This window comes from Camelina sativa, chromosome 11 (assembly GCF_030686135.1).
Source record: "Camelina sativa cultivar CO46 ecotype springtype chromosome 11, ASM3068613v1".
NCBI classification, from domain to species: domain Eukaryota; kingdom Viridiplantae; phylum Streptophyta; class Magnoliopsida; order Brassicales; family Brassicaceae; genus Camelina; species Camelina sativa.
Window position 1 is genome coordinate 50,240,417 of NC_141890.1, and position 14,216 is coordinate 50,254,632.

Genomic DNA, 14,216 nt, shown 5'->3' on the forward strand with positions numbered 1-14,216 from the left:
ATTTATTTTACCAACGTTAATCATTATTTCAAACACATGTGCTGATCAAATTTCAAACTCGACCCGAGTCATGAATTCTATAGCTAATTGACGTAGACACATTTGAAATATGTGAAAACAAAAATTTGGACACAAAAACAAAAAAAAAAAGAGAGAGAGAATTGAAAGAGGACCACACAAAGTCATCTTCACTCTTGGAGTGTGCAGCTTTAGCTTAGACAAGAAGACGTAGAGATTGCCTTATCAAGCAAAAGCATCTCTCTCAAGTCTCTTCATTTGTGTGTATATTTGTCTCTCTTTCTCTCTCTTTCGAATTTTATTACACTGTCTCGTAGAGAGAGAAAATGGAGAGGTTGAGACATGAAAAGCTAAATATGGAAATGGCCGTGAGATGGGGACTCGAATCTTATCTGCCTCTTCTTTCCTTTTACAATCATTTTGGTTCCCTCTTTCCTCTGCATTTTTCATTTCATCATCACTCCAAAACCCTAATTTCTCATCTGAATTCAATATTTTTTGTTGGTCTCAGGTATATGGAAGATAGAGATATATGTACATACTTCAGTACTCAATGAGTTTTTCACAAACCCACTTCAATAAATTAATATATATAGCTTGAACCATTTTTATTATTATTAACTTGTTCAAAGTGATATTATTACTACTAATTGATTTGATTATGTAAATGGTTTTTGTTAGATAACACTGAAGGCTAATTAACTCCCATTAGTAGTATTGGAAAGTTATAGCCAAAAAAATGTGAAGTACTGTAATTGAACTTAAGAAGAATAAACAAAATTAGTTCCAGGTGAAATTAGTCTAGGGATTTGGAAGAAGAACATCATTAATGCAGTAATGTATGTGTGCCCATATGTTTTTCTCTCTTCTCCTTCTTGCTTCCAAAGAGCCCACATGTTTCCTTCTTCCCCAGATCTTCAAAGAACAATTACTATATAAAAAGATATGCATATATACATGCATATAATAAAAAAAATGACATAAAGAGGAAGAAGCTTTGGATGCATCGACATGTTTTGAGTTTTTTTTTGTTTGTCTTTTTTTTTCTCTAAATAAGAATTAATTCCCAGGAATCAGAATACTGTTGCAGCAGCTAGCTAACGTTATTTCACCTTCTTCATTTCCAAGAGTACAAAATAATTTTTTTTAAAAGCGAATAATTATATACATACTCATTGGTGATTGAGGAATCACACACATGTATTCCCATCTTTTCAAAATATAAGATGTTTTAGAGAAATTTTTTATTTCATAATATAAGATGTTTTGAATTTTCTATACAACTTTTAAATCAGTTTAGTATTTTATATTATGCAGTATTGTTTATGATTGATTGAAAAACTTTTTAATCTGCATGTTTTAGTTAAAAAATCATATATTTTGAAATGGAAAGATTATATAATAACTACATACTAAGCAATTGAAATAAAAATTTTAGGGCAGAGATCTCCATCCCAAGGAGATTCCGACCGATCCACATTTGAGTCCTACACTCATTGGTCAATTAAATGAAAAGTTTCTATATTAACCCATAAAACATATAATAATAACAATAACCGTAGCCATTTATATCATATATTTATAGTTTATATGTGTGAGTAAAAAAAAATCAAGAACATATAATACAAAACACTCAAACACCAACTTAATTAGAAACAAGAACACTATCAGATCTATATGGAAATGATATATATATATATGGTCAAGCTAACTTAATAAAACTCTAAAACAAGAAGAACTTAAGAAACAATGTCAACAAGTGAGTAGCCTTGGGAGCATTAAAAGATTCAGACACAAAAAAAAAAATGAACCATATGCTAATGATGAAGACATATAATAACGCATACAAAAAATACACATGTACATTTGCACGATCAAGTTCATATAAATTCATACACAAAACATGATAAATTCAAACACTGACACATGTGATGCTACTAATTAAGGGTGTCAGTGATTTATAGCTAGACCAATCAAAGGTGTTTTGCTAAGAGATTCAGACTTAATTAATAATGCAAAAAACGTAATTAACCAGAAAGGATCATCATCAACATCAACATCATCATCAAAGACGAAAATGGGTACATAAATTAAACATTAAAAAAACCCTCTCAAATTTCTCATTAAGTAAAATAATTAAAGCTAAATTAAAACCCTAGTGATCAAAGAAATTCAAGATTCATGGTTGGTCTTGTTCATGATGATACGAAGACTGTGGAGCAGTAGTAGGAGGAAGAGGCTGAGGATGATGAAGAAGTGGTGGAGGCGACTTACCAAGAGTGTGTTTGTTGTTATGTAACCAAACCTTAAGAACTTGTCTCGGAACACCAGTCTCTTGACAAAATCTCTGAATCACTTCATCGTCTTGTCTCTGAATTCTCCACCCAATCCTCTCAGCTAAAGCTAACATCCTCTCCTTTTGCTCCGCCGTGAACTTAGTCCTAAACCTCTTCCTAACCCCTCCTCCTCCTGCTTCAGCAGAAGAAGTCTCCATTGGATCTTCTGATCTTTCTCTTTGTGGAGGAGGAAGAGCGAGCTGAAGTGGAGGAGCTTGTGACGGTGGTGGCCGGTAACTCACCGGAGCTGGAAGACGGTAAAAACCAGGCGGTGGAGGAGGAGGCTGATGCTGCTGCGGCGGCGCGTGGTGTAAGTAAGGTAATTCCTTGCGGTGGAAGTTACGGTGACAGCCACAAGCGGCGCATTTCAGCGCGTCGATGGTACCTTCGATTCCAGCTGGCATAAACTCGCCACAACCATCCACCGCGTGTCCTCCAATGTTCACCGCTTGGTTCTTGAGGCACTCACGGAACCTAAACCTGCTTCCTCCTCCTCCTCCGTGAACAACCATGAATCCTCCTCCGCCGCCTGTGGAGGTTGTTCCGGTGGTTTCATGACTTTCTGTCGAGGCTTTGACGACACCACGAGAGAGAGGAGGAGAGTCGTAAACGGCGTCGTCCTCTTCTTCTTCCTCGTGAAGATTCATATCCTCTTCTTGCTCCTCCTCGTTGTTGTTGTTGGTGTTATCTTCAAACTCCATTAAAGAATGTGAAACTACGTCGTTTTTTGGGGGAGAGAAGAGGTTCTCTCAAGAATGTGAAGAAGAAGAGAGAGAGAATGTGGACATTAAAGAGATTATCTTTTCTCTCTTTTATCTCTCTCACTCTCAGTCTCTCTCTTTTAGATTTGGGATTTTGAGAAAAGTGTTATATATATATATATATATATATATATTTTTTTGTTATTTACATTCTTGTTTTGTTTATTGGAAATCGGAATCTAATATAATCTGTCCTCAACCACACTTTGTAACGCTTTTTTTATCTTTTACTTACATTTTTTCTTTCTTTCTAATTTTAAAACTTTTAATATAGTGTGAAATAACCTTAGTGGAGTAGCCACTCCAAAGTTCTTAACATACAAGGCACCATCACACCCGGGATCGACTTTCGTTCCCTACGAATGTAGGGATTTGGCTAATGGACCGACCAATTGTGGCCCAATAGTTGACAAAAAAAAACTTTTAATATAGTAGAAGAGCCATTAATTTACTTACTTATTAATCAGAAGGTGTTATCTTATTCAGTTTGGTTGGACCTATTTTAGAAATTGCTAGGCGGTCGGGATGGGCCTAGTGCCTAGCGAGAAAATCGGAGATTAAATGGGGATTAATCGGGGACTAGTTTTTGGGTTATTTTATTAAATTATTAATAAATTAAAAATATATAGTACTAAATATATGTATAATTATGTTTATGTGAAAAGAAAAATATCAAATAAAACATAAAGCTATAGTATTGTCTTTAAAATTACGGTAAAAACATAAAAATGTAAATATAAGAAAAAAATTATGAATTTAATTAAAAGTTTTTACATTAGTTATTGTAAAACATCATAAACTCTTAATTTAAATGTCTAAATAATAAAAATATATATATTTGATTTATACTTGGCTCCAAAAATAATCGGTATATACAAAATTATGCGGGAATTCATCGGATTAGACAGTATAATCGGATAATCGATGTTAGGCGGGAATTAGTCATTAATCGAGGTAGAAAGGGTAGACCTAGCGATTTTACGGGGCGTAATCCATGCTAGGCGGAGATTTTTAAAAGAGGAGGTTGGACCGCTCTAACCATGATTTGTTGTCGTCAACTATTCATCATATATCTCTATTAATCATATGTTTACAATCTAGAAAAAAAAATGATCTGATTTTGAAATAATGTTCTACTCTACTGATTAATTTTATTGGTTAACTATTACCTAAACTTCTAAAGATGATTAATTATAGAAAAATTTAACGACATATATAACTAACATTTTATAAAATAATTTGGCACACTCAAAAAATAAAATTTTGTAATCTAGGGATTAAAATGGTTGTAGTATAAATTAAACATTTTTATCTTATTGAGGTTTACTTCTTCTAGGGCTCTCGTCGTACAAACAGTGGTGACGTTATTTTACGAGTTTTGAAAAATGAAAATTAAATAAGCTTTTTTGTTTATTTTTGGACATGCAATACAAAAAGTTTATTAGTGTAGGATTTTAAAAATAAAGAGAGGGGGATAGTATTAGAGATAACTTTTTGGGAAACTAAAAAAAGGAGGATAGAATCAAAATAAAACGCGATAATTATTTTTGTCCATATGCCAATAGCATAAATATATGCATTAATATTTTCTGCAATAAAGTGATGGGCAGTCTAATCACATCAAAATCAGTAATGCCCTTAATAATTTCAAGGTCTGAATTTTTTTGTCAACTTTTCAGAATTATATAAAAAAAAAAACTGTTTTATTTTGTGTCATCAAATAAAACGAGTTTAATACACTTTTTTCAATAAATACATGTAGATAAGTTGTAGAAACGTATGAGATTATCATTTGTCAGCCCATATCCGTCCGATTAACTTGTGCTGACGTTAGATCTACGGCGACTGATTTATCGTTTCTCGGTCTATGCTGTTAATTCATAGCTTACCAACACTAATAGTAATATTCATAGAAGTTATATTTAATGACTAGCTAGTCTTTCATTGATTTAGAGTAAGGGTCACCATTTGTCTTGGTCAACACGAAATTGCATGATGAATTATTAACGTAAGTTAATTGTAAAACATCTGGAAATTTTTATGGACGTAGTTTTATTTATCAAAAGACTATAACGACGTCACTGCTGACTGCAGTAAATATTGTCGTCAAGGAAATAGTATACAAAAACCAACCAACATTCGCACTCATTACAAGTATTTGATCCAATCTCAATTGAACAATAAAAAATGTTGGAAGTTTTTTAAATAATACGTAATTCAACAACAGATGAACAAATTGTGGTGATTTAAAATTAAGCTTTTAAAATAATACACAGCTGACCGTGTTCGCTCAGAATAGTAAAACTCCTACTAGTAAAAGTTAACATTTGTGTCGCATCTATAATAAATGCGAATGTTTTCTAGGGCTCAAATTTCAAAGCAAAGATTAACTTATTATAAGAGTGAATAAAATAAAAAAATACTACTAACTCAATTGACAGTTAAACCAAACAAAAAAATTAACACATTTGACACGAAAAAAAAGTAAAGTTATTTGTTACGGAGAAATTGAAAAGTTGAAAAATACGAAACACCGACTTAACATATGATGCAGATGAGTGAAGCAAATGTATTGTTTACAATTACATAATGGATACTGAAAGACGTTTGAGATGACGTGCTGACGTGTACTTGTCAGCTGGCGGGAAACCGCTTTCCTTCGTGGAGACATTCAGAGGATTTGTCTCCGTTCATTTATTTATTCGTTTCTAAATTTCACATTTCTTATAACAACAATATAACCCCATCCATGATCAAATTCACGAAATGAAAAATATATGATTTCGTCTTGAGAATTTTTTTAAATCTGAAAAGATAATTTAATTTGAAAGCATAAGAGTGAAAAACTATTCAACAGTATTTTTATACCGGGCAGAATTAGTGAGCTAATAAATTTGCTAAGTTAACGATAGGCTCGTTGATATTTGTCGCATATATATATGTATGATGTTCATGTGCATATATAGTCATCACAACATCATATGCTATAAATAAATCGCGGATTGTTTATGTGTTGAGGATAGGGAAAATATACGTACACAAAACAAAAAAGTGGCTAATTAAACCAAACAAACTATAATAATTCAAGATATAAGCAAATTTCTGAAATTAGATTATACATAATGATAATGACTTGTTAGTACTAAACAGTCAAAAGCTGTGCAAGCGTGAGAATAGTTATGATTGTATGTATATATATAAGTCTGATGTTTCACAACCCATGTCGACGTCTACTGTTTATTATATATATAGCCTAAACTATATTTTTGAAATATGGGTAATCATAGGATTTGTAATTCGATATGTTCATACAAGAAGAAAAATAAAGTTTTAAAATAAATGAAAAACAAGCAAATAAAAGACTAAAAAGCAACCGACAAGGCTAAGTTAATAGGGTATAAGGGGTAGATTGAAAAAGAAGTAAAACTTTTGTTACAAGTGGAACTCGTAGATTATCATGAGAATCCATTTGACCATAAATTCTACTATATCTCAAAAGGACAATAATTTAACTCATCTTCTTTAGTGCACCTCCATTCTTTTTTTGTTTTTCCTCCCATCATTTGTTTTTCGTTAGATATATACTGTACTGTACACCCATCATTTTTCTATAACCCGAAAAAACAAAGAGTAAAGAAAATAAAAAAGATTAGAAAACTTAATCATTTACGTTTATTCGGACAGACAAATCCAGATGAATAATCACATCGCACAAATCTACAATTTCAAGATCTTTTTCTAGTCTAAAAGGAACCGATTCAAGTAGCTCTCTATCACATCAAGCTTCTTACATGACCTGATTCATCAGAAAGTATCTGCCTAATCCTCTGGAAGAAGCTCAACACCGTCTCCTCAGCTTTAGTATCTGCACAAGACAAATATCTAAGCACATAAGAGACAGATCTTTTATATACTTCCATTGTACGTTTCCCATTCCTCTTCTGTCAAAAACAGAGCTAAAAAACGTTACAAGAGGTGAACAATGATCAGCTTCTTATTCTTACTAACCAAGTTTCGGTATAGTGTGTGCACTTGAATGACGGATCACCACTGGCTCTACAAATGATTCTATAAGAGCTTCACCTGCCGTCTTCAGGAAATCCCTCTCACCTGCAAAAAAACAGATAACAGAATGAAGTTTCCAAAATCAATACAGACAAGATAGATATCTCCAGTCTAATATATGGTCCTTGAATCAAAATGTTGTAGCAGAGAAGCTTTAAAGGCAAGGTAACATGTAGTACTACACATATTAGATTATATCTAAACCTTCCCATGCCAATCTTGGCTACATTAAAGCCACACTGTTAATGTAAGCTTAAAAAAAAACTAGACAAATAGATTGGCATTGATCAGTGTATATTACAAAATAACCAGAAAAATCGAGTCAAGAACATGTGAAGAGACGTTGTTAAGGTTTACCAATGAAGTGGAGTGAAGGGCAACGAACTGGAGATGAGAATGCATTAACAGCAGTTTTAGGCTCCCCAAAGATCAACCCTGGAATTTTTGCTCCGGATATTATCACTAAAAACTTGACTTTTGGCACTTTAGTTAGAGCCGTTCCCTACAAACCAGTTGACAACATGTAACACTTAGTCATATCATATTTCAGATTCAATCTCAACGTTCCCTACAAAAACAGTTTCAACATCAAAACAAAACAAAACGATAGAATAATGTTGAATAAATACAGGTGTTGCATTCTTTAAAAGCACATATGAAGATTTAATCTCATCAGAACCTGGATTCTGATTGGTTACGTACCTGTTCCTGCATTCCGGGCATAGCCGCTGTTAGAAAAGCTCCCTACAAGAAATTGAACATAACAACACGATGAATCAAGAATCAACGGTCCACGATCCTGCTCATCATATATTTATCAAATCAAACAAACCTGAGAAAAACCAAGAAGACCATCAAAAGGTCCATTCTTTATCATGTAGTAGTCCTCTATATAAGCCCAAACACCCTTCAAAATTCCTTGTATTCCTTAAACTCCTACATTACAAACACACTTGAGTCACTCACTCACCCAAATTAAACCAATCTCTCTGCTTCTCTACTGGAATTTTAAGAATTCAATCTAAGTAAAAAAAAATCTACTCGCAAAAAAAAAAACCAACCTTTTTTACTCAATAGTATTATCAATGACCAAAATTGAAGTTAAGGTTTTGTTGCAACGGACCTTGTTAGCCTGGTACCACTCATAGTACGGCGGGTCAAAGAGACGCTCGACGTCTGATTTCCCGGTGGCCGGAAAAGGAGCGTCAAGGAAATCAAGATCGAGATCTCGGAGAATCGTGCCCGGCCATTTATCTGTAATAATCGCGCGGAGAATCCGACTGCTGGTTCTGAACCCGTGGAGACATAGGATTCTAGGGTTCTTCGGTTCCCGGTGACTTACCGGCGTCATCGCCGTTATCTTTAACCGTAATCCCGGTCGGAGTCCACCGGCTGTTTGGAAACAAGAACTAGAGTGTCTTAACATCGGACAAGCGCTAACCTCTCTTCGTGAGGTTTCGACTTATCCTTGTCTCCGAACATATTAAAGAGTTTGTTGTAACTTTTTTTCTTCTCCTTCCTAACTTTGTGTTAGTAAGGCCCATAAGCCCATCAGCCCGGAAATAAGAGCCCCTTTGAAATCATGTGATTGAATCGGCCCGGCGTAGTATTTGTCTATATAATTTCTTTGGTGCAAAATAATTAGTTGCAAGATGAGATTATTAGAGAGTAACAAAGCAAGTTAAGAGTGCATAATTAAAGAACTTGTCGTTATTATCTGGAAAGAGCTGTAATGATCTTCTCACCCAAGCTTTTTGAACTGGTGTTCAAATTAATGAAAATAAAGTTGGATGTAAAATATCTTTAAATATTGTCAAGACTTTGGTTAGAGGGATTCATTACACATAAATTGTAGGTATAATGTATAATCGTCGGTAAGGTTTCACATCATATGGATATGGCCTCATAAAATTGCCAACTACAGTACTATAATTCAGTTCATTTTAATCAATACTTAATTAATGAAAATAAAGTTGGATGTAAAATATCTTTAATATTGTCAAGACTTTGGTTAGGGATTAATCAGGGTAGGGGATTGAATTCATTATACACGAGTTGTAGGTATAATGTATAATCGTCGGTTAGGTTTCGCATCATATGGCCTTCATAAAATTGCCAACTATATACTATATAATTCATTACATTTAAATTTATTGAAAATAAAATACGAACGTTCTCGATTCACTGTAAAAGAACCTTTACAGGCTATCAACTGTCTTCTCCAGTTATGTGTATCATAATATTATATGCCCGTTTTATTTGTCATAATAGTAATTGTTTTTTTTTTTATTCAACTATTTTAAATTTCTCTGACAGCTATCTCCAACTCTTGTTTACGAGCAATAAAAACAAGAAAGAGTCGGAGATTGTATTTAAGTCGACAAAAGAAAATGATTAAGACAAAAACAGCAATATTCGACGGTAACAAACAAGCACACAATTACAACCATATCCTTTTATCAGTAATCAAAAATAATCCCGATGATCTGCTACGCACATGGGATAAGGATATACGATAATAACGACATCGTCCTTTGTTTGATAGATCTGTATTTTTGTAATTAAGGTTCGTATAGATCATTAGTAGTATGTCATTAAAAAAACTATATTACCGGTGGGTGGATCGAGTAGACAAACATGATATTTCTTCAATGCATAGTTGTATATGTTTCTTTCTCTGTCCAATTATTGACAAACATGATATGATTTGGTGTTTCTTTCAATTTAACCGAGGTAAACCAACGGTTTGTCCAGTCTATCTTAATCCATTGGAGACGAGTTTGGAATCAACATTTATTTCCCCATGTTCCTATATACAGTATGCGTTTTCACGCCAGTATTTTACTTTTTTTTTTTAAGATATACGATAGAATCATCCAATGTTAGTCCTACGAAACTGCATTACATAGTGCAACTACATTATATGCTGACGAATGATAGGTTTATCTATTTTTAAATTTTGAAAACGTATTCTCTTTTTAATTTCCACAATAAAATTACAATTCCTTAACAAACTACTGATCAAATATCTTTTGCTAATTTCTACACCAACATTTTTGCTGTTTTTCACTAGCATCATGTTATTTTTTTAGGAGGTGTTATTGGATTTTAATTTATAAATTTTTGTGAGGATTTTAACAAAATCATCAAAATGGATAAATGAAAGATTTTAAAAGATTGCTAAAGAGTATTATATAGTTTTATTGATTAGTTTTATAAAATTTTGCAAAGTACTCCAAACAATATATGTATTTTAATTTTTGATACTTTTTATGACTTTATTTTATGAAAAAGTATATAAAATTATGAACCAATAACATAATATATGAATTCATTAACAATCCTAGATTCTTTTGTTTTAATTGAATAACACAAAAAATTTATTGACATTACAAAAGTCTGAATCCAATAACCCAAATTTGTTAAGATTTTAAATGATTTTTTACAAATCACAAACTAATAATAATAAACTTTAACAAAGTTAAACAAAATATTGATGTAATAAAAACAGATTTCACATGTATCTAAACTCTTTAAAACTCTTATCCAAATACAAATCGACAATGCCCTCTTATTTTAAGACATACTAGTACACTAGATAGCAGATACTAATCATGATACCAATAATTTCCGCATAATTATTTTCCTATTCCACAAGATACTTATTATTGTTCTAAACCTCTCGCTAAGTCTATATATAGCTCCTCCATCGTCATTCCTCACCTTAACCACTCTGCTTCACTCTCCCTATCTTCTCCCTCCCCTAATCACAAAGCACAGAGAGAAACGATCTTAAGAGAGAAGAAAAAGATGAATTCGAAGATCATCGAAGCTTTCTTCATCGTTGCTCTCTTCGCTACCTCATGCTTAGCTCAAGCTCCAGCTCCTACTCCCACAACCACCGTCACTTCTCCACCACCGGCAGCAACTCCCTCTCCGGCTACAACTCCTCCACCTGCCGCAACCCCTGCCCCCACCACTACTCCTCCGTCCACTGCTCCTTCTGCGTCTGATGTCCCCACAGCTTCTCCACCTGCACCAGAAGGTCCCGGAGTTAGTCCCGGAGATCTAGCCCCGACCCCTTCCGACGCTGCCGCTCCTCCACCTAACTCTGCTTTCTCCAGCAAAGCTTTCGTCGTTGGTACCGCTTTTGCCGCAGTTGTTTACGCCGTCGTTTTGGCTTAGGATCACATATTGTTATTTACATGATCGTATAAACCATTTTATTATCAATAGTGTCGGTGTTAATTTGATTGATGTTCGTTATTTGAATTGTTTGTTTTGATCGATCGGGGGAGAATCGTAAATTTATTTACGGCCGACTTTAAATGAGCTGTTGACACGTGTAACTTTTCGTGGTGTTGTCGAGGTTGGAATATGTTATGTAAATCAGAGTAATAATAGCTTAATAAAATCATTACATTAATAATGTCTTTACAAACAAAAAATTCACATGGTTCATCACTCTTTTGAGTCTTTTATTCATGTATACATCTTCTCCAGATCTGACTGTCGTTACTTCTTGAGAATTCAGAACTGTGTAAAAAATCATGTGTTCTTGGCTTTTTCTTTTTTTATTTAACTGTGTTATCTTATTTATTGGGTGAGTACGACTCCAAAATCAATTAAATAAATATTTTTCTGAAATCGAGATCTCAGATCTGTTATAAAGTTAATTTTGTCAAAGCTCCCAAAACACATAGCTACTCAGCAGTCAGCAACTACGAAATGTGTGCATGAAAAAAGTATCAATGTTTAAACCTCACAAAACCAAATGAATTATATCTAATTTATGTTACCCACTCACCAGCCACCAGGCCTCTAAAGCCCTTTGCTTTCCCCTTATATGGGCTATTATTGCTGGCCTAACATCATAAATCGAAACTCTTTTTTTTTAGCAAACAAACTTTTTTTTTTTTTTTTTTTTTTTGACAAACAGCGAACAAACTGAAACTGAAACTAATACTGTAGGTTGTGTATGAAAAAAACAAATGCCGACCAAAATATGAATAAAATCACAGTAACAACATTCGAGTTTGGTCTTTCAACATTATAAAAACTATTAATTGTTATTGTTGTATTGAAATATTGATGGTAAAAAATTTAGTTTGAAAAATAGATTATGAAAAGAAAAAAACTAAAATAAATGTTTACAAAAAAGGGAACAAAAGAACCAAAAAAAAAGGAACTGTTATTTGATTTTTCTTTTTTTTTTTGTTCACCAGACGGTTGTTTGATTAGAGAGGCATTTTTTGTTTGGTCAATGATTAGAGGCACTTTTTTGTTTGGTAAACGATCAGAGGCACTTTTACGGCTTCAAAACTCAAAAGCATTTAGACATTATTGGCCAAACTTTGCCTTTTATGAACTTTCAAATAAAGACTATAAAGTATATAAAAATAAACATTTTAATAAATAATTTTTGGAATTAATTTCTCAATCAATTCTTCTAGTAATGAGTTATTCATTTACTACGACAACACTTTCAACCAAACTTTTTATTCGCACAACACATATAATTTTGAAAAAGACATTGAAGTTTTAGGTCAAACTTTTATTTACAATCATACTATTATAATTAAAAATAAAATAAACAATCAACCTTTTATTTTTTTGTTATTTACTTCATGTTATCATTTAATTAAAAAGAAAGATTAAAATCACAAATATAAACGAATTATTTTGCTCAGATTATAAGAGCAAAGAGAAAAATTATACCAAATATGCATGTAATCGGTGGTGGAGTTTGTCAGAGTTGATGTTTTTTTAGAAGATTTGAATAGCTTCATTCTAAAACCAGAAAAATTTGACACATCTCTTAAATGGATCTGAGATCGACATAAGAAAATTAACAGAAAGAGGGAAGTTATTCATCGATCAAAGGATGAATCAATCAATCTAAGAACGCATCTCTTGTTTGATTTGTTGGTTTTTTTTATCTTTTGTAATACTTATATTTTGCTGATGATGGGTTCGATGTGTTTAGGTTTGAACTGGTTTTGGAAGAATTTTGAATCATTTTAATTGTTTATGTGTCCCAATTTGCTTAATACAAAACCATCTTGGAAAACACATAATAAAAACATGATTTGTTGCAACAAGCAATCATTGGATTCTTTGCAACAAAAGCTTTGCCGCTAGAGTTTTTGAATCCCACAATGACTATATAAATCTGTCAAACAAACATGCCATTCGGAAAAAGACAATTAAATTTGTCACCATTGTAGTAATATATCTATCAGAAATACATAATTCTATCATAATCATGGTATATCTACTGCCCACCAAAAATCTACCGATGTTTTCAAAGTCTACCGTCACTCATCTTTGTCTGCCAATTAAATCTACTAAACTCTCAAACTCTACAAAATAAATCAGCCAACTTTTATATAAGTCTGTTGTCAAATAGATTATATGGGCGGAACGCGGAAGTTTCCCCTCCCCCCCCCCCCCCTCCCTCTCTCTCCCAAACTTTGAACAGTTCTGACAAATATGATTACCTGGCCTTACATTTTTAATGGCACAATGATAATTTTTTTTTTCCTTATTCACCATCCAAAAGATTATATACCATTAAATTTCTCACAAAAAACATCCAAACTAGTCAATTCCTAAGTTTTCTAAGCTATTACAGACCGTAAAACTCCCATAACTTTGTCCTCGTCCTTTCCAATTTTCTTTTGTAGTTGACTAGTTGTGTACTTTGAAATATATATAATCGAACTCCCTTTTAAATCACTCTTCATTCCTACTACGTTTGTTTATTTATGCGTTATGAAATACTTTTCATTGAATAAGATTCAGTATCTTTTACTGCAGTAGATTGTTGTTGCCTCGTCGAAAGAAAAGTTTATACTAATTACTTATTTCTCAGTTAAATATTGAATACGACACTTGTAAAGAATATACTAGATGATGACGAAGTGACGATTTGCCATCCAAGACGAAGGTGGAAAATCAAGAAAAGGAAGTAATTGTTTAACCAAAAAAATGAAGTTATGAAGCATTTCAGATTAAAGACCATGGACGAAATCTT

At 32.9% G+C, this 14,216-nt stretch overlaps 2 protein-coding genes and 1 pseudogene across 3 annotated transcripts; 1 reads left to right on the forward strand and 2 right to left on the reverse strand.

Moving 5' to 3' along the window:
* Window positions 1–2,000: 2,000 nt before the first annotated feature.
* Window positions 2,001–3,205, reverse strand: LOC104727195 (zinc-finger homeodomain protein 1). Its single transcript, XM_010446230.3, has one exon. The coding sequence runs from the start codon at window positions 3,053–3,055 to the stop codon at window positions 2,198–2,200; it is 858 nt and encodes a 285-aa protein (XP_010444532.1). The 5' UTR covers window positions 3,056–3,205; the 3' UTR covers window positions 2,001–2,197.
* A 3,541-nt stretch (window positions 3,206–6,746) lies between these two features.
* On the reverse strand, window positions 6,747–8,636 carry LOC104727196 (uncharacterized; annotated as a pseudogene). The gene is made up of 6 exons (XR_015572390.1): window positions 8,304–8,636; window positions 8,013–8,116; window positions 7,883–7,924; window positions 7,538–7,682; window positions 7,124–7,225; window positions 6,747–6,980 (listed from the first exon to the last, which is right to left on the reverse strand). The product of XR_015572390.1 is annotated as an uncharacterized LOC104727196 (transcript).
* Window positions 8,637–10,621: 1,985 nt separating this feature from the next.
* On the forward strand, window positions 10,622–11,606 carry LOC104727197 (classical arabinogalactan protein 7). Its single transcript, XM_010446231.3, has one exon. It carries the CDS (start codon window positions 10,991–10,993, stop codon window positions 11,363–11,365), a length of 375 nt encoding a protein of 124 aa, XP_010444533.1. The 5' UTR covers window positions 10,622–10,990; the 3' UTR covers window positions 11,366–11,606.
* The last annotated feature ends 2,610 nt before the right edge of the window (window positions 11,607–14,216 follow it).

What these genes read in the sequence shown, in the direction of transcription:
- LOC104727195 (XM_010446230.3), bottom strand. Translation starts at nt 3,055, where the DNA reads ATGGAGTTTGAAGATAACACCAACAACAACAACGAGGAGGAGCAAGAA.
- LOC104727197 (XM_010446231.3), top strand. Translation starts at nt 10,991, where the DNA reads ATGAATTCGAAGATCATCGAAGCTTTCTTCATCGTTGCTCTCTTCGCT.